Source organism: Tachyglossus aculeatus, chromosome 25, assembly GCF_015852505.1.
Source record: "Tachyglossus aculeatus isolate mTacAcu1 chromosome 25, mTacAcu1.pri, whole genome shotgun sequence".
NCBI lineage: Eukaryota > Metazoa > Chordata > Mammalia > Monotremata > Tachyglossidae > Tachyglossus > Tachyglossus aculeatus.
The window spans coordinates 18,195,216-18,215,829 of NC_052090.1; the positions used below are offsets into that span (position 1 = coordinate 18,195,216).

Sequence of the window (20,614 nt, forward strand, 5' to 3'; positions counted from 1 at the left end):
TGTCAACCCGTCGACCCCAGAGCTTAGTACAGTGCCCGGCACACAGTAAGCATTTAACAAATACCTTAAAGGAAAAACAAAACAAAACAGAGGAATCCCATCCTGAGATCTCGATGATGCTGCACAATTTGAGGAACTGTCCTTAATCTCTTCCCTATCTGCACAGGGGCTGCGTGGAATCACTGCTCCATCCACCAAGATGGCAGATTCACTAGCATTAGGCGGAGCCACGGCTCCCTGCTGCACTGTGTCTCCGCCAGACTTCCCCTCATATATCTATGCCAAGAACTCAAATGGGGAGATAAAAATATGTTGTGAATTTGATCTCAGTGTTGCTGTCTCCACTGATACACAGACCAGGAGAATTCTTTAAGAATTCCAACACTAGCAAATCTTGCCAATGACCAACCTTTAATTCAGTGTAAAGATTCCCACGTGTGCCTTACCTGAGTGAAAGTGAGAGCAATCCTTCCATGATCAGTCCTAAAATGCAAAAAAGAGGGGTACTGAACACCAAAGGTTTCTAATTGAAGTATAACACCAAATTTCCAGAGGGGGTTCAACAAGGGACATACTTTGAGAAGAGGCTGTTTGCTCCACTAGCTTCTTGCTTTTCTATCTGAAGGCAATCTCTCAGAGGAATCTAGAGAGGATCAAAAAGAGTTAAAGTGAAGGGAATTTATCTTCTAAAAATAAAAAACAAAACTTCAAAGGCCTGTAAAAGCAAAGGTATCTTTACCTTAATGATGGGATGGGAGCTCTCATCAGGTTCAAAAATCACTGATTTTGAACAGATTTTAAATGAACCCCTGATTTTTCTAGAAATCAAAGCAGAAGGGATTTTTTTTCATTAACAGACCTGCATTCATAACAGTACCTTTGGTACTTTCAAATTATCCAGTAGAGTCAATTTTGTTCAAAACAAAAAAAATGTAAATAAAAACTCAAAGACTAAAGAGGATCTTTCAGTTAACTTTTCCCAAGTGTAGCTGTAGAAATTTTCTTTCTAGATGCCAACCCTCTGTCCAAAATTAATCTGCTTTCTAAAACTGCAAGGCCTGCCTCTAGTCGAGAGGGCATGGAAGTGCGAGTCAAGAGATTCAGACTTGAGTTCCAGTTTTGCCACTGGCCTGCTGTAGACCTTGGGCAAGTCATCTAACACCTCTTGACCTATTTCCTCATCAGTAAAATGAGGCTAAGATATCAATGAGCACTTACTATGTGCAGAACACTGTACTAAGCATTTGGAAAAAGTACAAAGTTGGTCCTTGCCGGGTCATGCTGCTTCATCATGCCTGTGATGGTGGACAGGAAGGCCAAACAGGTTGCCCATCTTGGAATTAACTGCTGGGATTTATTCATTCAATCGTCTTTATTGAGTGCTTACCGGGTGCTAAGCACTGTACTAAGCGCTTGGAACACTTCTGGTTAATGATCATCTACTAGTTATAATTAAAAAAAAAATGAGAGAGAAGCTCGGCCTAATGTCTAGAGCTCAGGCCTGGGAGTCAGAGGGACCTGGGCTCTAAGCCAGGCTTTGCTATTTGTCTGCTCTGTGACCTTAGGCAAGTCACTTCACTCCTCTGTTCATCAGTTACCGCATCTATAAACTGGGGATTTAAACTGTGAGCCCAGTGCAGTATATGGACTGTGTCCAACCTGATTACTTTGTATCAACCCAGCGCTTAGAACAGTGCCTAATACATAGTAAGCGCCTAACAAATACCATTTAAAAACACACCACCTCACTGACCAGGGCATCTAGAACTGTGCCAAAGTATGTGGGAATAAACACTAGACCACTTCTCCTCTCCAACTCCCCAAACCTAGAGTTTTCCATCAGAGAACAGGAGAGAGTGAGGGCCATCCTGATGCTACTGAGTGGAAAAAAAAAAAAGGATCAAAGGTCTTGAGGCAAAGAAGAAATGACCAGCCAAGGCAGTGCCACTTCCCCTACCTTCACAAGTAAAAGGTAACCCCCTACTCCTGCTTTTTTATGGTATTTGTTAAGTGCTTACTATATGCCCGGCACTGTTCTAAGCGCTGGGATAAATACAAGCTAATCAGGTTGGACGCAGTCCCATGTCCCACATGGGACTCATAGTCTTAATTCCCATTTTACAGATGAGGGAACTGTAGCACAGAGAAGTGAAGTGACATGCCCAAGGTCACACAGCAGACAAGAGGCAGAGCAGGGATTAGAACCTAGGTTCCTCTGATACCCCTTCCCACAAGCCCACCAATACACCACTTCACAGAGACAAACTGTACAGTTCTGTACTTTCCCAAGTGCTTAATACAGTGCTCTACAGATGGTAAGCTCTCAACAAATACCAGTGATTGATCAATTTTCAGAACCCTTCCAAGACTTCAGTGCAGATAGCCAGCGACGGCTACTGGTTCTCTCTACCTTTCGGTCTGGCTGCCCTTTGTAACGATGTGATTGGCCGTGTGTTGCTCGAAGTAATATTCCTCCAAGTTCAGCAACAGCAGGGAAAACCTGAAAAAAAAAAAGAAAAGGATGAGAAGGAATGAACACAGCTCTACTGTGACATGCGTTTCACCGTGGGTGTCTACCTTTGAGTCCCATGCGAGCTGCCTTGGCCAGGGTGGATGAGAGTGAGAAGGTACATGTATTTCTGTCAGTATGTTCCCGTTTGGCCACCATGACTGAGGATGCAGGTTTAGGACAGTACTTTGCACATAGTAAGCGCTTAATAAATGCCATTATTATTATTATGCAGGTGGGGAAAGGGGAAAGAAGAGGAGGAGGGGCAGACAGGCCTGGATCTATGAGTCTCTTCCCTCCTCCCAACTTTCATTAAGGCCGTTTGCGAAAGCCACCCAGCTGGGCTCCATCTGATGCTCTCAAAAGAAATATCTAGGAGGGAGAGAGCACGAGAGAGTTTTCCCCTTTCCCTTTCTCCCTTTTCCCCTCCCTTCTAGACTACAAGCCTATCTCTAGACTGTAAATTCACTGTGGGCATGGAACAAGTCTACCAACTCAGTTCTCTTGAACTCTCCGAACTGCTTAGTGAAGTGCTCTGCACATAGTAAGCACTTAAATATGACCGATTCCAAATAAGCCCTGGTTCAACTGGGACAGCTGTACTCACAATAGGTCCTAGAAGCATGATTATCCAGCGAGGGGTAGATCACGTCACCCCTGGCTCATTGGGAGGGTGCTAACACTGTTTGAGCAAGGAGCCTCAACAGCCAAAAGAAACCTAGTAGTAATCCTGGGCCACACTGTCAATTCTTACTAAAATTCCAACTCCCACCCTCGGAGTTTCAGGGTTTGGCTTCTTTTCAACCAGACTCTGCGATAGTTGGTGTTTGATGATTTGTGTATGAGATTTGTTATATCTAACCAATCAGAACCAGGCCATGTTATTACGGTCCTCCCTCCTCTGCCAAAATCCACCAGACCACAGCTCTCCCCACTTTCTAAATGCTCTTAGAATCCTCCTCCTCTGATTAGTCTTTGTTCATTAACTCCCAACACCCCGAGTTGTATCAACACTTGTGTTTTACTTTATACCCACCCTCAGCACTTTTGTTTACATGTTTAGCCAATTATTTATTCTACTTCCACTGTCTGTAAATACTTTTTAAGTCTGTCTCTTTGGTTAAGAATATAAGTTATCACATCTAGCAGGTCCCCAGAAAATGTCATTGCTATCACTGCTTTGATTTCTTTCTGAAGTGCAGGAACTGTGGATACTAAGTCACTTTGGTCTTGAAGTGTAATGCATTTTAGAAAAGCAAAAAGGCTTGGGAAAACCACTGAAAATTTGAGTCCTTTTTATGGTATTTGTTAAGCACTTACTATGTGTCAGGTACTGTTCTAAGCACTGGGGTAGATACGACCTAATCAGGTTAGACACAGTCCATGTTCATGAGGCTCATAGTCTTAATTCCCATTTTACAGATGAGGTAACAGGCACAGAGAAGTTATGTGACTTGCCCAAGGTCACACAGCAGGCAAGTGGGGGAGTGGCGATTAGAACCCAGGTCCTTCTGACTCCCAGGCTCTATCCACTAGGCTAAAGTGCTTCACTCTAGTGATGCAGCCAGGTGTTGGCCGGGGCAGAGGAGGAAAAGAGTGAGGTACAAAATGAACTTCACTGCCCAATAATCTCAAAATTCAATGGGCAGATTCTACAATGCTTTATTTTTTAGAAATACTGACTTAATTCATCCAAGAGCCAGGGGCTCAGCTCTAAGAGAAAGGTCACTCTTCCTTCCAGCTGCTTTTCTGGCTCAGTTTCCAAATAAAAAGGGTAAGAATATTATAAAATAATTTAAAAAATCCAATGGGCTTTTGTTAAAAAAAAAAAGTTGCTTCTGTCTTAAAACAATGATATGATTTTCCAACAACACAGTCACTGTTCAGGGGAAGTGGTCACACTTCAGGGGAAGAGCAGCCCATGCTCTGGTTTGACCTTCCACTTTTTTCCCCAAACTGAACAAGACGCAGGATATGGTAACAAACAATGACCCGAGAGTTCCCTTTCTCTCCCCACAGTAACCCATCAACTAGTAACATGTCAGCTGCTGAGTGAAGCATCTCACAGTTGGAATTTAGCTATTAGTCTCAACTGCCGGCAAAAAAGTGTCTCAAAGTTGGCACAGGTGATAGATAAAACCCTGGAAAAAATTAACTACAATAATTGATTTGATAAATGATGACTATGCTCCAAGCCTGTTCAAAGTACTCGGGTACACATGGGGCTCTCAGTCTAAGCCCCACGTGGGACAATCTAATCACTTTGCATCCTCCCCAGCGCTTAGAACAGTGCTTTGCACATAGTAAGCGCTTAATAAATGCCATCATTATTATTATTATTATTAAGGGGGTGGAAGGATAGATATTTTATCCCCCATTTTACCGGCACAGGGAAGTTACATGATGTGCTCAGGGTCATACTGCCTTTAAGTGGCAGAGCCATTTTAGAACCATAAAACAGTTATCTTGCTTCTATCTTCTACCCAGGCATGATTTGGTTAAAGTGAGGCAGAGGCACAACAGTTCTAGTTAATAATAATTGTGGTGTTTGTTAAGGGTGTAATAATAATGATAATAATACTGGCATTTGTTAAGCACTTACTATGTGCGAAGCACTGTTCTAAGCACTGGGGAGGGATACAAGGTGATCAGGTTGTCCCAAGTGGGGCTCTCAGTCAATCTCCATTTTACAGATGAGGGAACTGAGGCTCAGAGAAGTTAAGTGACTTGCCCAAGGTCACACAGCAGACACGTGGCGGAGCCAGGATTAGAACCCATGACTTCTGACTCCCAAGCCCGTGCTCCTTCCACTGAGTCACGCTGTTTCTCTGTACTAAGCACTGTGGTGATACAAGATAATCAGGTCAGACACAGTGCCCGCTACTTCTGGGTAAATGATATTTAAAGGCCAGACAGAAGTTGGGAATAGGACTTATTGAGGAGATGGGGAGGGCAGAGGTCTGCCAGAAGTGAAGGGGGAGGGCATGAGGAAGAGAATCCTCCTATTTTATCCTCACCCACTTCAATTCCACCTCAACCCCTTCCACAATACCTATGCACTTGGATAGTCACATCCACCCATAGCATTTCATCACATAACTATATTACTTCTTCTTACCTGTAAATTATTTTAGGATGCCTTCACCGCTAGACTGTACACTCCTTGAGGATAGGTATCATGTCTAATTATAATAATAACTGTGGCATTTGTTTGGCTCTTAGGCTGTACCAAGCCCAGGGATAGGTACAATATATGCAATTGGACACGGCTCTGCCCGACATGGGGTTCACAGTCTAAGGGGGAGGGAGATCGGGTCTTTTACCCCCATTTTACAAGTGAGGTAACTGAGGCCCCGGGAGGTTCAGTGACTTGCCCAAGGTCACACAGCAGGCAAGTGGCAGATCAGAATTAGAACCCACATCCTCTCACTCCCAAGCCTGTGCTCTTTCCTCTACTAATTCCACTGTACTCCCCAAACCCTACCAACAGTGCCCTGCACACAGATGCTCCATAAAAAGACCTGAAGCTTGGCCTCAGCTAAGCAAATGGAAGTAGAAATAAATGGAGTCATTCTTTTCGAAAAGGCGATGCCTGAACTTCTTCCAGGGTGATGACTAAAACTCAGTCCTTCTCTTCTTCTCCAACCCCTCTCCATTTTTCTCCATTTGGAAACTCTTAATAATAAAAGGGGGTGCCCCCCATATACTGGAGGCTAGGGAAGCCAGGTCTTCCTCCATGGCTCTAGCTGCTCTTTGGCCACCTTTTAAAGTCTCCATCATTTGCTATTCAACTGGTCTTTATCGGGGAAGTGTCACTAACACAGTCCTCTCTTACTATTAACAGCAGGAACCCTGCTATCAGCTGCCTGGACCTGGGTTCTAAATCCCAGCTCCACCTCGGTCAGCTGCATGACCTTGGGCAAGTCTCTTCACTTTTCTGTGCCTCAGTTACCTCATTTGTAAAATGAGGAATTAAGACTGTGAGCTCCACGTAGGATAGGGACTGTATCCAATCTGATAAGCCTGTATCTACCCAGTGCTTAGTACAGTGGCTGGCACAGTACTGTACTGTACACTGTACTGTACAGTAAGCTCATGACAAATACCATTAAAAAAAATACAGTTGGATAAATTGCGACCTCTAGTTAAGCTGAATTGCCCTTCTCCAGCTCCAGACACTTAGTTTCAATTAAAGCAGAAGGCTGGGTCATCACCAAAATATACTTATCTCACTGTCACCTTGACCACAGAGAATTTATGATGAAAACTGCAACCCAAGGAAACCCCCATTCACAAAGTCCCCTTTCTCTGGGCCATGCATGGACCTCAAAGGTCACAGTGGGGAAACAACTGGTCTGGGACGATTCTGATAGCCTCATGGCTCAAATAAACTCAGTCACCAACGTACTCCATGCAACCCTATTTAATATCTCTAAACTGAAACAATCTTCCAGATAACCACACTGGAGTTGAGGGCCAGAGGGGATACACACACACACACACACACACACACACAAAAAAAAAATCTTGTGTGTGTTTTGAAGCATCTTATTTAGAGAAGCAGTGTGGCTCAGTGGAAAGAGCACGGGCTTTGGACTCAGAGGTCATGGGTTCAAATCCTGGCTCCGCCAATTGTCAGCTGTGTGACTTTGGGCAAGTCACTTCACATCTCTGTGCCTCAGTTACCTCATCTGTAAAATGCGGATTAAAACTGTGAACCCCCCCGTGGAACAACCTGATCACCTTGTAACCTCTACAGCGCTTGGAACAGTGCTTTGCACATAGTAAATGCTTAATAAATGTCATTATTATTTATTATTATTTGCAAGGTTAGCAATGTGCTTATTATAAAACTTAAGACTGGTCACACCTCACCACTCTACTATGCAGGTGCTCAAAATAGGGCTTGGAATCACGAGGTCTCCCTGTCAGGGTTTTGGCAACTGAGAAATCACAAGCCACACAGAGTAATATTCCAAGCCTCATTTATGGACATAATGCAGTCATCCTCTCCTAGGGTGACTCCTTTGAAGTTTGGCTCCTGGAGAACACACAATTTGCAGTTCTTCAGCTGCCGGCCAGGATTCACTCCCACAAGTTGCCTTCACCTGTATGGGTAGGGTGAGCCATGCAAAATCTGCTCCAGGACAGCATTTGTTAAATGTTTTCTATGTGCCAAGCACTGTACCAGGAGATGGGGTAGATACAGGATCTTCTGGTTGGATGCAGTCCCTCTCCCACATGGGGCTCACAGTCTAAGTAGAGGGAGTAGGATTTAATCTCCATTTTACAGATGAGAAAACTGAGGCACAGAGAAGTGATTTGATCAAGGTCACAGAGCAGACAAGTAGTGGCACCAAGATTAGAACCCAGGTCCTCTGACTCCTTGGCTCCTGCTCTTCCCACTAGGCTACACTACTCCCACTGTGATAACTCAAGATAGACACTATACAAAACAGACTGAGGACAAGTAAAATGGTGTTCAAAAATTGCTGGCAGCTTTCCAGTCAGGGAGGCTGAACAAGAAGCGGCTAGGATTCCTCACACTGATTGGTCTAGACCTCAAACGAAACAAGTATCTGAAGACCCCAGCCACATACATTCTGAAAGTGATCAAACTGGATACTATTAGCTCAGTGTATGAAATTTGCCTGTAGTTTCAGAATTATGCTACTATTCAACCTTTGTAAATCTGAGGAAGATGCTAGCATCTCTTCCCATGACTGGCGTAAACACTCAGACTTTCTAGATCAATCATATTTGAGTGCTTACTGTGTGCAGAGCACTGTACTAAGCGCTTGGGAAGTACAAGTTGGCAACACATAGAGACAGTCCCTACCCAACAGTGGGCTCACAGTCTAAAAGTCTAGAGAACTACTTCCTCCCCAAAAATGTAAGAACTGTGTCCAACCTGATTATCTTGTGCCTATCCCAGCCCTTATTATAATGATCAACACACAGTAAGCACTTTAATACCACAATTATTATATTTAAAAGCCTCTCTAAAATAGTCCCCGAGGCTGAATCAGTGCCGAGTGCAATTTTGAGACAAGAAAGGGGTTTTGAATCAATGGTATCTATTGAGCACTTACTGTATGCAAAGCACTGAGTTAAACACTGGGGAGAGTATAATATGAGTTGGAAGACGGTTCCTGTGCACAAGGATCTCACAGTCTAGAGGGTTCTTGGTTAATATTCCAAAATAGAGGATAAATTTATAGGTGTTCATTTAGTGAGCAGGGGGTAGAGGCTATTTTGATTTCAGATTGAGATGTGTATACACATACACCCCTCCCCCCACCTCCTTCCCTGAATAGGAAACATCAAGGCAGGGGCTACAAAATTTGCTTCATCAGTATATAATAAACACCATGCAAATTAAAAGATCAGGAAACAACAAAAAATTGAGGTTTCTGCAAGTGAAACCGAGGCATTTTAAATGTATTTTTCAAAGTTTCAGCAAGTTGCAGTAAAAAACCAAAAGGGTAGCAAATGGCCAGAAGCACCCTGCAACCAGGCTCAGCATTTGCAGAAACAGATAAACATTGCATTGTGCCTTGATCCTAGGATTAAGAGAAATTTTAAACCTGGGCAGTTGTTCAAGAGCAGATAAGATACATGCCAGTAAAAGTCCCAGCACTCCCCAAAGACACATCTCTCACTCTCACATCCATTACTGTTTATTTCTGAGTCTGCATATTTACACAGACAGAGGTTTTTCCATAGTCCTCAATTTTTTAATGGTATTTATTAAATGCTTACTATGTGCCAGGCACTGTATTAAGCATTGGGGTAGTTACAAGATAATGGGGTTGGACCCAGTCCCTGTCCCAGTTTGGGCTCACAGTTTTAACCCCCATTACTTTATTTGTAAAATGGGGATTAGGACTGTGAGCCCTCTGTGGGACACGGACTGTGAACAACCTGATTAACTTGTATCTACCTCAGCACTTTAGTATAGTGCCCAGGAGAGAGTCAGGCTTACCAAATACCATTTTTTAAAATTCCCATTTTACGGATGAGGTGGGAGAGCCAGGATTAGAACCCTGGTCCTTCTAACTTCCAAGCCCATGCTCTATCCAGTAGGTCATACTACTTCATATGCCCCTTATTCTGTCAAGTCCACACAAAGACAATGAATGGGGGGGGTATCCATTACATAGACCACACAGGTAAAACACAGAGGTGCATCCAAGAGACTGCAACCAAGCGTGGATGGACATGCAAGTGCAACCACAGGTATGTAATGATCCCTGAACCTAAGACCTTTAAAACAATCCACCTATATCACCCAAAGCCAGCTGAAATTTATAGTGCAGCTCTAAAGAATAAGGGGTCATCAGTTTTGCATGTGTTTTGCTTTTACAGTTGCAAGTTACCACTCCTACTAGGAGAATCTATACTTTTCATCTTTTACAATCTCAAGATGGAGTTCTGAATCACACATACTGGTATAAGCTTAGTCTGTTGGGATCTCAGGCAAAATTCCAAGAATAACTAAGCTATCATTTCAACCCTGAACTTCATAAGGGTTAACAACAGGAACAGCTCCTATCACTGGCTCTGAGCCCGAGGGTATAAATTCCTGGGGAAATAAAAGTGAGGCCCAAACAGAGCTTCTTTCTCTCTCCCTTCCTTTCATTTATAAAGAATAAAAATAATAATAGTAATGATTGTGGTATTTATTAAGCATTTACTATATGCCAAACACTAGGGTAGATACAGGATAATCAAGTCCCATATGGGGCTCAGAGTAAGTAGGAGGAAACAACAGGTACTGACTCAGCATGGACCAGTAGAAACAGCATGAGCATGGGGAGTCAGAGGGACCTGGATTCTAATCCTGGATCCACCATTTGTAGGCTGTGTGACTTTGGACAACTCACAATTTCTCTGTACCTCAGTTACCTCGACTGAAAATTGGGAATTAAATCCTCCTTCCTCCAACTTAGACTATGAGCCTAATATGGGACAAGGACTGTGTCCAATCTGATTATCTTCTACCTATCCCAGTGCTTAGAAGAGTGCTTTTATGGCATTTAAGTGCTTACTTTGAGTCAGGCACCATACTAAGTGCTGGTGTAGATACAAGGTAATCAATCAATCAATCAATCGTATTTATTGAGCGCTTACTATGTGCAGAGCACTGTACTAAGCGCTTGGGAAGTACAAATTGGCATCACATAGAGACAGTCCCTACCCAACAGTGGGCTCACAGTCTAAAAGGGGGAGACAGAGAACAGAACCAAACATACCAACAAAATAAAATAAGTAGGATAGAAATGTACAAGTAAAATAAATAAATAAATAAATAAATAAATAGAGTAATAAATATGTACAACCATATATACATATATACAGGTGCTGTGGGGAAGGGAAGGAGGTAAGACGGGGGGATGGAGAGGGGGACGAGGGGGGAGAGGAAAGAAGGGGCTCAGTCTGGGAAGGCCTCCTGGAGGAGGTGAGGAGGTAATCGATTCATTCAATTGCATATACTGAACGCTTACTGTGTGCAGAGCACTGTACTAAGCGCTTGGGAGAGTATGATACAACAATAAACAGAATCAGGTTGAACACAGTCCATGTCCCACATGGGGCTCACAGCTTTAATCCCTATTTTACAGATGAGGTAACCGGGGAACAAAGAAATTAAGTGACTTTCCCAAAGTCACAAAGCAGATAAGTGACAGAGCTGGGATTAGAAACCAGATCCTTGAGTCCCAGGCCCGTACTCTTCCCACTAGGCCACACTGCTTCTCAAACAAAATGCTCACTATGCTTGACATTTTCCAGATGAGGGGCATAGGAAAGTTAGTTTCACACAACAGGTAAGTGGCAGAGCCAGCATTAGAACCCAGAGCCTCTGACTCCAGGCCTGCACTCTTTCCACTAGGCCATGCTGCTTCCCAAAAATGCAAGTTCCTAGCTACAAATACTCAAAGATACCACTTAAATCCAGAGGGAGGGTAGGTCTGAAGATGTCCCTGGGATTCAAACCCAGAGCTGTTTGCCTAATTATGGCAATTACTCCTAGCCCAAGGCCTCAGGCATATCAGACCAGACCTAAAAGAAGCCAAGCTGAAAGCAGGAAGGAATTTTAATAAAGAATGAAATTATAGTTCACAGCACTGCTACAGTTCTACAGGCTTTTGATGCTCACAAACACAGCTATGGCACGAACTTAGTGTGGGAAAGGTCACCAAGATGTTTTTCAGGTTGGTTCATCTTGTGAACCTACGTGACTTGAAAGGCTATGAAATGGAAATACTCCAGTTTATGCTGAGATGGTGAATTGGGAGAGGTGCTGATATTTTAAAAAATCAGCAATGAAGAATGGACACTTTAGAAGTCGTTCTAAAGGACTGTGTAAATACAGGGCAAGTCTCTGCTTATCAGCAATAATATTAAGTGATCCTGTGTTGAAAGCACCATTCTAAGGGCTGGGAAGAAATGCAAAGGAAACCCTGACTCTCAAGGGTCTCACACATTCTAAATAGAAGCAGGGGAAGGGTTTGAGGATGGGCATTGAGGACAGATGAACAGAAAAACAACAGAAGAGATCAGGCTCAGAATCCACAGGGCGATACTGCTGCCCTAGACTGTAAGCTCACTGTGGACAGGAAATGGGTCTATCAACTCTGTTATTCTGTACCCTCCAAGGACTAAGTAAAGTGCTCTGCACACAGTAAGTGCTCGATTAATATGATTGATTGATTCATTGCCCAGGTCATCCAGACACAACCAGTGCAGAAAGTAAGCACTGAAGAAGCATGGCCTAGTGGATAGAGCACAGGCTTGGGAGTAAGAAGGACGTGGGTTCTCGTCCCAGGTTCACCTCTTGTCTGCTGTGTGACCTTGGGTTTGTCACTTGGCTACTCTGGACCTCAGTTACCTCATAGGGATTAAAGACTGTGAGCCCCATGTGGGACATGGACTTTGTCCAACTTGATTAGTTTGTATCTACCCTGGCACTTAGAAAGATGTTTGACGCATAATAAGCGTTTAACAGATGCCATCATCAACATCATCCAGGTAAACTGGAACTAGCCGCAACTCAGCTCTCGAATAGAAAAAGTCCTTACCCCCAGATCCCGAAGGACCGTTCGCTGCTGGCATTCTGGTTAGAGATTTTTATTTTTTTTAAACTCATTTTTAGCGGTTACCCTCTCTGGAGGAGGGTGAGACAGCAGATGCAGGCCGGCTGGGGCCACCCCCTCCGTATCCCCATCTATGTTTAAATAGTGAACAGCATCAGTTCCTTCTGTAATTCAGGAACCCCCCCTTCACTCCCTTTCCCAACAGACAACCCTCCTCCCTCGCCAGCAGAAGTGCTGGCCTGCCCTCAGCTAGCAGTGGGGGTGGGAGAGTGAAGCTGGGGGTAGAATTCCCTTTGCCATCCCTTCTCTCAGCTCTGCCTGGGAGCCAACCCCACGGGGCAGGGGCTATAATCAATCAACAGTATTGGAGCACTTACTGTGTGCTGAGCAACAATACATTGGAGTTGGCAGACACACTTCTGGCTCCCAAGGAGCTTACAATCTTGAAAGGGTGAGCTAAACTGATGACCCTCCTGGCCACCAATTACTGAGTCTCATCTTCTCCTGCCTGTTTAATTTTCTTTCAAGAGTATGAACTGCAGCAAAGCCAGCCTCACTGGCTTGTGATAAACAATGACATTTATTATTCCCTTATTCTGTGCTAAGCAATGGGGGAAGATAGGTGGTTATGCGGAGAAAAAACAATAAAACACTAATTTCTCTCTCCGGAGCGCATCCTTTCTCACAGCAGACACTGTTTGGTCCCTCGCTCTTCCCATCTATTTATTAATGTTCCAGGCACTGGACTAAGTGCTAGGGTAGATACAAGTTTATCAGATCGGACACAGTCTATATCCCAGCGCACATAATAAGCGTTCAAAAAGTAGAAGAAACAGAATTAGAACCCAAGTCCTTCTGATTCCCAGGCCCGTGTTCTTTCCTCTAGGCCACGCTGCTTCTCATCTACTTCACCTACTTAGAAAACTTCACCTATTGCAGGAGTTATCATCAAATAGCAACGGGAATGGTAGAGATGGCTTTGTCAACCCAGAAAGAGAACTAATTCGCCTAGATCAAATTCCACAAGAGGGAACTGTACTATTCCCATTATTGCCAGCTTCAACACCATGAGTCATCATGTGCTTATACAACAAAGCTGACACCCAAGCCACTTCCCATTATGAGACAATCAGAAAAGTACAAAGCCAAGGAACTCCCCAGTAGTGATATTCAATTAATTTATGACCCTGTAGTTTCTTCCCCTTCTCTTCCCCTCTGCAAGGGGCTTTCCCTAGATAAAAAACCCAAAGCAATGACTTCATTTTAAAATCTCCCCACAAACCCTACAATCTGAGGAATCAAATTCTGGTTTTGGATCTCCCAAAATTCAAACAGGTCCCACTGACTGGAAGCGGAAACGGTTCTAGACTGCACAAATGTGGATGTACTGAGATAGAGAGTAGGGGAGGGGAAGAGAAGAATCAAAACCTGCAAGAGATCTTTTTAAAACATTCCACCGGAAAACGTTTGAAATGGTAAGATTCCGTTTTGCATACAGGCCCCAGCAGTGTTCACATCAAATGAGATAAGAGAAGCAGCTGTGGCTTAGTGGAAAGATCATGGGCTTTGGAGTCAGAGGTCATGGGTTCGAATCGCAGCTCTGCCACTTGTCAGCTGTGTGACTTTGGGCAAGTCACTTAACTTCTCTGGGCCTCAGTTCACTCATCTGTAAAATGGGGACTAAGACTGTGAGCCGCATGTGGGACAACCTGATAACCTTGTATCTTCCCCAGCGCTTAGAACAGTGCTTTGCACATAGTAAGCGCTTAAATATCATCATTATTATTATGATGATCACAGACAGCTTTCTCACTAGGCAGCAGACAATAGAAGGTAATTTTATAAGATGATTGGTTTCCTGGCTCCAGTATAATAATTATGGTATTTGTTAAGTGCATACTATGTGCCGAGCACTGTTTGAAGTGCTGATGCTGTGTGCTCCCCATGACAGCTTGCACTCTGTTGTTTGAAAAGGAGCAACACAACTCTGGTGCTTATTCTCAATCACAGGTGCCAACTCAATGGGGATTACGGTGGCTAATATCACCATTGTTTTCCAGCTGAGAATAAAAGTACTGGGTTGCCACAATAAATATTATTTCAAGATTGATTCTCATTCCCCCCACAACTTTTGTTCTTGGAATGGACATCCAGCCTAGCTCAATCCAGATCTCTAACAAGACAGACAGCTTCTAAGCAGGCCCTGAATGAAAATAACCACCAATTTCCAAAAGGAGTCTGAAAATCCCAGTGTGGGTCTATGACCTGTTAGCTCTTCGAAGTCCGCCTGACCCGCTCTTCAAATTTCCCTCCCCATCGTATACGTATGCCCTCCTCAGAACAAAAAAGTTGCATGTTAAAGTTCTTAATAGCAACTGACATGGAAGAACAAGAAAAGAACAGAGATTGTGTCTTCTACACCTAGTGTACTTCTCCCAAACGTTTAATACAGTGCTCTGCACGAAAGAGGCACACGATAAATCCCGATGTAAAAAATCTCTAGGTCCTATACAGATTCATTCAATCGCATCTACTGAATGTTTATTATAACAATAAACAATAACAATATAATGATAGACACAATCAGATCAGACACAGTCTAAGGGAGAGAGGGAACCGGTATTTAATCCACATTTTATTCTTCTGTATTGTACTCTCCCAAGCACTTAATACCTTGTTCTGCACATAGGAAGCATTCAATAAATAACCACTGATTGCTTGATTTTACCAATGAGGAAACTCAGGCCCTGAGAAAAGACTTGCCCAAAATCACCTGGCAGGCAAGTAGCAGAGATGGGTCTAGAACCCATGTTGGCTCAAAACTGCTAAAGTAAACATGCCCACAATTTCGGTGCTCAAAGCACTGCGGGCTCAGGGAGACAACCGGAAGATGGGATCAGCTTCACACAAACACACACACACACACTACACAAACGTGTGGTGTTTGTGTAAATGTATAAACACACGTTTCTTCACAGCCCAGGCAGCGGTGTATGTAAACATATAAACTCACGATTAATCCTGCATCAGTGGGTCACAGCCCAGGCAGAGGTGTGTAGGTTTGTGTGCGCCTGTGTAGGTAAATGTGTAAACACTAGTTCAATCCTGTATCAGTCGATCACAGCCCAGGCAGAGGTGTGTGTGTATTTATGTAAATGAGTAAACACAGGGTTCAGTCCTGCATCAATTGTTCACAGTCCAGGCAGGTGTGTGTGTAAGTAAATGCGTAAACAGAGTGCTTAGTACAGTGTCTGGCACATAATAAGCACTTAATAATAATATTTGTTATTATTATTAATCCTGCATCCCAGGTTCCTAGGCCAGGGAGCTGGCAGCAGAACAAGCTGCCCTGTTTGACCTTTTCCCTTTCATGGGTTCTAATCCCGACTCTGCCACTTGTCAACTGTGTGACTCTGGGCAAGTCACTTAACTTCTCTGTGCCTCTGTAACCTCATCTGTAAAATGGGGATTTAAAAGTATGAGCTCCACGTGGGACAACCGATTACCTTGTAACCCCCACCCCCAGCGTTAGAACGGTGTTTGGTACATAGTAAGTGCTTAACAAATGCCATTATTATTTTGATCGGGCAGGATGTGGGACCGAGGGAGGGATGGGATGGAGCAGCGTGGCTCGGTGGCAAGAGCCAGGGCTTGGGAGTCAGGGGTCATGGGTTCTAATCCCGGCTCCACCACTTGTCAGCTGGGTGACTTTGGGCAAGTCACTTAACTTCTCTGGGCTTCAGTTACCTCCTCTGTCAAATGGAGATGAAGACTGTGAGCCCCACGTGGGAAACCTGATGACCTTGTGTCTCCCCCGGTGCTTAGAACAGTGCTTGCCACATAGTAAGCACTTAAATACCCACATTATTATTATGAGTAGAACAGTGCTTGGCACATAGTAAGCGCTTAACAAATACCAATATTACTATTATTAGAACAATGCTTGGCAACCAGTAAGTGCTTAACAAATGCCCCATTATTATTAGTAGTAGAATAGTGCTTAGCACATAGTAAGCACTTAATACCAACATTAGTAGTAGTAGTAGAACAGTCCTTGGCACACAGTAAGAGCTTAACAAACACCAACATCATTATGATTAGTAGAACACTGCTTGGCACACAGTAAGCGCTTATCAAATACCAACATTATTAGTAGTAGTAGAGCAGTGCTTGGCACACAGTAAGCGCTTAGCAAATACCAACATTATTATCAGTAGTAGAGCAGTGATTGGCACACAGTAAGCGCTTAGCAAATACCAACATTATTATCAGTAGTAAAGCAGTGCTTGGCATACAGTAAGCACTTAACAAATACCAACATTATTAGTAGTAGAGCAGTGGTGGGCACACAGTAAGCGCTTAAATACCAACATTATTAGTAGTTGAGCAGTGGTGGGCACACAGTAAGCACTTAACAAATACCAACATTTTTATTAGTAGTAGAGCAGTGCTTGGCACACAGTAAGCGCTTAAATGCCAACATTATTATCAGTAGTAGAGCAGTGCTTGGCACACAGTAAGTGCTTTACAAATACCAACGTTATTATCAGTAGTAGAGCAATGCTTGGCACACAGTAAGCGCTTAACATATACCAACGTTATTCTCAGTAGTAGAGCAGTGCTTGGCACACAGTGAGTGCTTAACGAATACCAACATTATTATTATTATTATTATTATTGTTATTGGGGGGGTCTTGCGGCCACGTGGTCCTGCCAGGCCGGGCCTCCCGCCTCCCCCCCACCGCTGTCTTCCGGGTTCCCTGGACCGCCCTGTCCCCTCTCATTCATTCATTCGATCGTATTTATTGAGCGTTTACTGTGTGCAGAGCACTGTACTAAGCGCTTGGGAAGTCCAAGTTGGCAATCGTATTTATTGGGTGCTTACTGTGTGCAGCGCACTGTACTAAGCGCTTGGGAAGTCCAAGTTGGCAACACATAGGGACGGCCCCTACCCAACAGCGGGCTCACAGTCTAGAAGGGGGAGGCAGACAACAAAACAAATTAACAAAATAAAATAAACAGAATAGCAAACATGTACAAGGAAAATAAACAGAGTAATAAATCTGTACAAACAGGGACTGCCTCTATATGTTGCCAACTTGTTTTGTTCTCTGTCTCCCCCTTTTAGACTGTGAACCCACTGTTGGGTACGGATTGTCTCTATATGTTGCCAATTTGTACTTCCCAAGCGCTTAGTACAGTGCTCTGCACACAGTAAGTGCTCAATAAATACGATTGATTGATGGATTGACTAGAAGGGGGAGGCAGACAACAAAACAAATTAACAAAATAAAATAAACAGAATAGCAAACATCTACAAGGAAAATAAACAGAGTAATAAATCTGTACAAACAGGGACTGCCTCTATTGTTGCCAACTTGTTTTGTTGTCTGTCTCCCCCTTCTAGACTGTGAGCCCGCTCGTGGGTAGGGTACTGTCTCTATATGTCGCCAACTTGGACTTCCCAAGCGCTTAGTACAGTGCTCTGCACACAGTAAACGCTCAATAAATACAATTGATTGATTCCCAAGCGCTTAGCAGAGTGCTCTGCACACAGTAAGCGCTCAATAAATACGACTAATTGATTCCCAAGCGCTTAGTAGAGTGCTCTGCACACAGTAAGCGCTCAATACGATTGATTGATTCCCAAGTGCTTGGTACAGTGCTCTGCACACAGTAAGCGCTCAATACGATTGATTGATCGATTCCCAAGCGCTTAGTAGAGTGCTCTGCACACAGTAAGCGCTCAATACGATTGATTGATCATTCCCAAGCGCTTAGTAGAGTGCTCTGCACACAGTAAGCGCTCAATACGATTGATTCCCAGGCGCTTAGTAGAGTGCTCTGCACACAGTAAGCGCTCAATACGATTGACTGATTGATTCCCAAGCGCTTAGTAGAGTGCTCTGCACACAGTAAGCGCTCAATACGATTGATTGATCGATTCCCAAGCGCTTAGTAGAGTGCTCTGCACACAGTAAGCGCTCAATACGATTGATATCGATTCCCAAGCGCTTAGTAGAGTGCTCTGCACACAGTAAGCGCTCAATACGATTGATTGATCGATTCCCAAGCGCTTAGTAGAGTGCTCTGCACACAGTAAGCGCTCAATACGATTGATTCCCAAGAGCTTAGCAGAGTGCTCTGCACACAGTAAGCGCTCAATACGATTGATCATTCCCAAGCGCTTAGTAGAGTGCTCTGCACACAGTAAGCGCTCAATACGATTGATTGATTCCCAAGCGCTTAGTACAGTGCTCTGCACACAGTAAGCGTTCAATACGACTGATTGATTCCCAAGCGCTTAGTACAGTGCTCTGCACACAGTAAGCGCTCAATACGACTGATTGATTCCCAAGCGCTTAGTACAGTGCTCTGCACACAGTAAGCGCTCAATACGATTGATTGATCGATTCCCAAGCGCTTAGTAGAGTGCTCTGCACACAGTAAGCGCTCAATACATACGACTGATAGATTGAGGGATATATACAGGTGCTGTGGGGAGGGGAACCGGAGGGCAGGCGGGGGTCCTTCTCCTCCTCTGGGGTCCGGGGGGTCGCGCCTCACCTCTCCCTGGAGTAGAGCCGCTGCTGCTGGTCCTTCCGGAGGAAAGCCATGGGCCGGGGCCGCCCGGAACCCCCGCTGCGGCCCCACAGCGGCACACGGGGGCCCGGTACACCGGCAGGCAGGCAAGGCAGGCAGGCCGGCAGGCAGGCCGGCAGGAGGCCCAGCCGGGACTGCGGGGCTTTGGGGCCGGTCCTGCCGCCCGCCGCCGCAGTTTGCTCCGCTCCTCGTCTCGGCCGCCTCCGTTTCCCCTTCCTCCTAGGCCCGGGGCCCGCTCCCTTCTAGCCTGCGAGCCCACTGTTGGGTAGGGACCGTCTCTATATATTGCCAACTTGGACTTTCCAAGCGCTTAGTACGGTGCTGTGCACACTGTAAGCGCTCAATAAATACGTCCGATTGACCCCATTCCTTTCCTTTCCTTCCTCTCTGCCTGCCTGCCGGCCAAACCTCGGCGCCGCCTCCGAGCAGCCCCGGGGGCGGGGCCAACCCACGGCCTCACCCTCGCCCTGCCCTCCTGTCAATCAATCAATCAATCAGTCTTAATCGATCGATCGTATTTATTGAGCGCTTACTATGTGCAGAGCACTGTGCTAAGCGCTTGGGAAGTACAAATTGGCAACACGTAGAGACGGTCCCTACCCAACCGTGGGCTCACAGTCTAAAGGGGGGAGACAGAGAACAGAACCAAACATACCAACAAAATAAAATAAATAGGAAAGAAATGTACAAGTAAAATAAATAAATAAATAGAGTAATAAATATGAATAATATGAGTAATATGAGTAATAAATAAGTCTTATTTATTGAGCGCTTACTGTGTGCAGAGCACTATACTAAGCGCTTGGGAAGTACAAGTTGGCAACATATAGAGACAGTCCCTACCCAACAGTGGGCTCCCAGTCTGTCCCTGCCCCCTCTCTCCCCCTCCTCCCCATCCCCCCGGCCTTACCTCCTTCCCCTCCCCACAGCGCCTGTATATGTGTTTGTACGTATTTATTACTCTATTTTATTTGTACGTTTATTCTATTTATTTTATTTTGTTAATATGTCTTGTTTTGTTCTCTGTCTCCCCCTTCTAGACTGTGAGCCCACTGTTGGGTAGGGACCGTCTCTATATGTTGCCAACTTGGACTTCCCAAGCGCTTAGTACAGTGCTCTGCACACAGTAAGCGCTCAATAAATACGGTTGAATGAATGAATTAATGCCCCCCCCGCCCTACCCCTTCGTCCTGGCCCTGCCCTAACTCCTCACCCTACCCCCTTTCTCCCCCTCCTCCCCATCCCCCCGGCCTTACCTCCTTCCCCTCCCCACAGCACCTGTATATATGTTTGTACGTATTTATTACTCTATTTTATTTGTACGTTTATTCTATTTGTTTTATTTTGTTAATATGTCTTGTTTTGTTCTCTGTCTCCCCCTTCTAGACTGTGAGCCCACTGTTGG

At 44.5% G+C, this 20,614-nt stretch overlaps 1 protein-coding gene across 2 annotated transcripts in view; it reads right to left on the bottom strand.

The window, feature by feature from the left end:
- The window catches only part of NSMAF (neutral sphingomyelinase activation associated factor), a 58,332-nt gene extending 38,816 nt beyond the window's left edge, over positions 1-19,516 (bottom strand). For both annotated transcript variants that reach the window (XM_038766622.1, XM_038766621.1), the window contains exons 1-5: positions 19,174-19,516; positions 2,411-2,500; positions 740-818; positions 576-643; positions 447-483 (exon numbers count right to left, since the gene is read on the bottom strand). In XM_038766622.1, coding sequence (XP_038622550.1) covers positions 447-483; positions 576-643; positions 740-818; positions 2,411-2,500; positions 19,174-19,223 — 324 coding nt within the window. In that variant the 5' untranslated portion in view covers positions 19,224-19,516. The remainder of the gene's footprint in view (positions 1-446; positions 484-575; positions 644-739; positions 819-2,410; positions 2,501-19,173) is intronic.
- Positions 19,517-20,614: the final 1,098 nt, after the last annotated feature.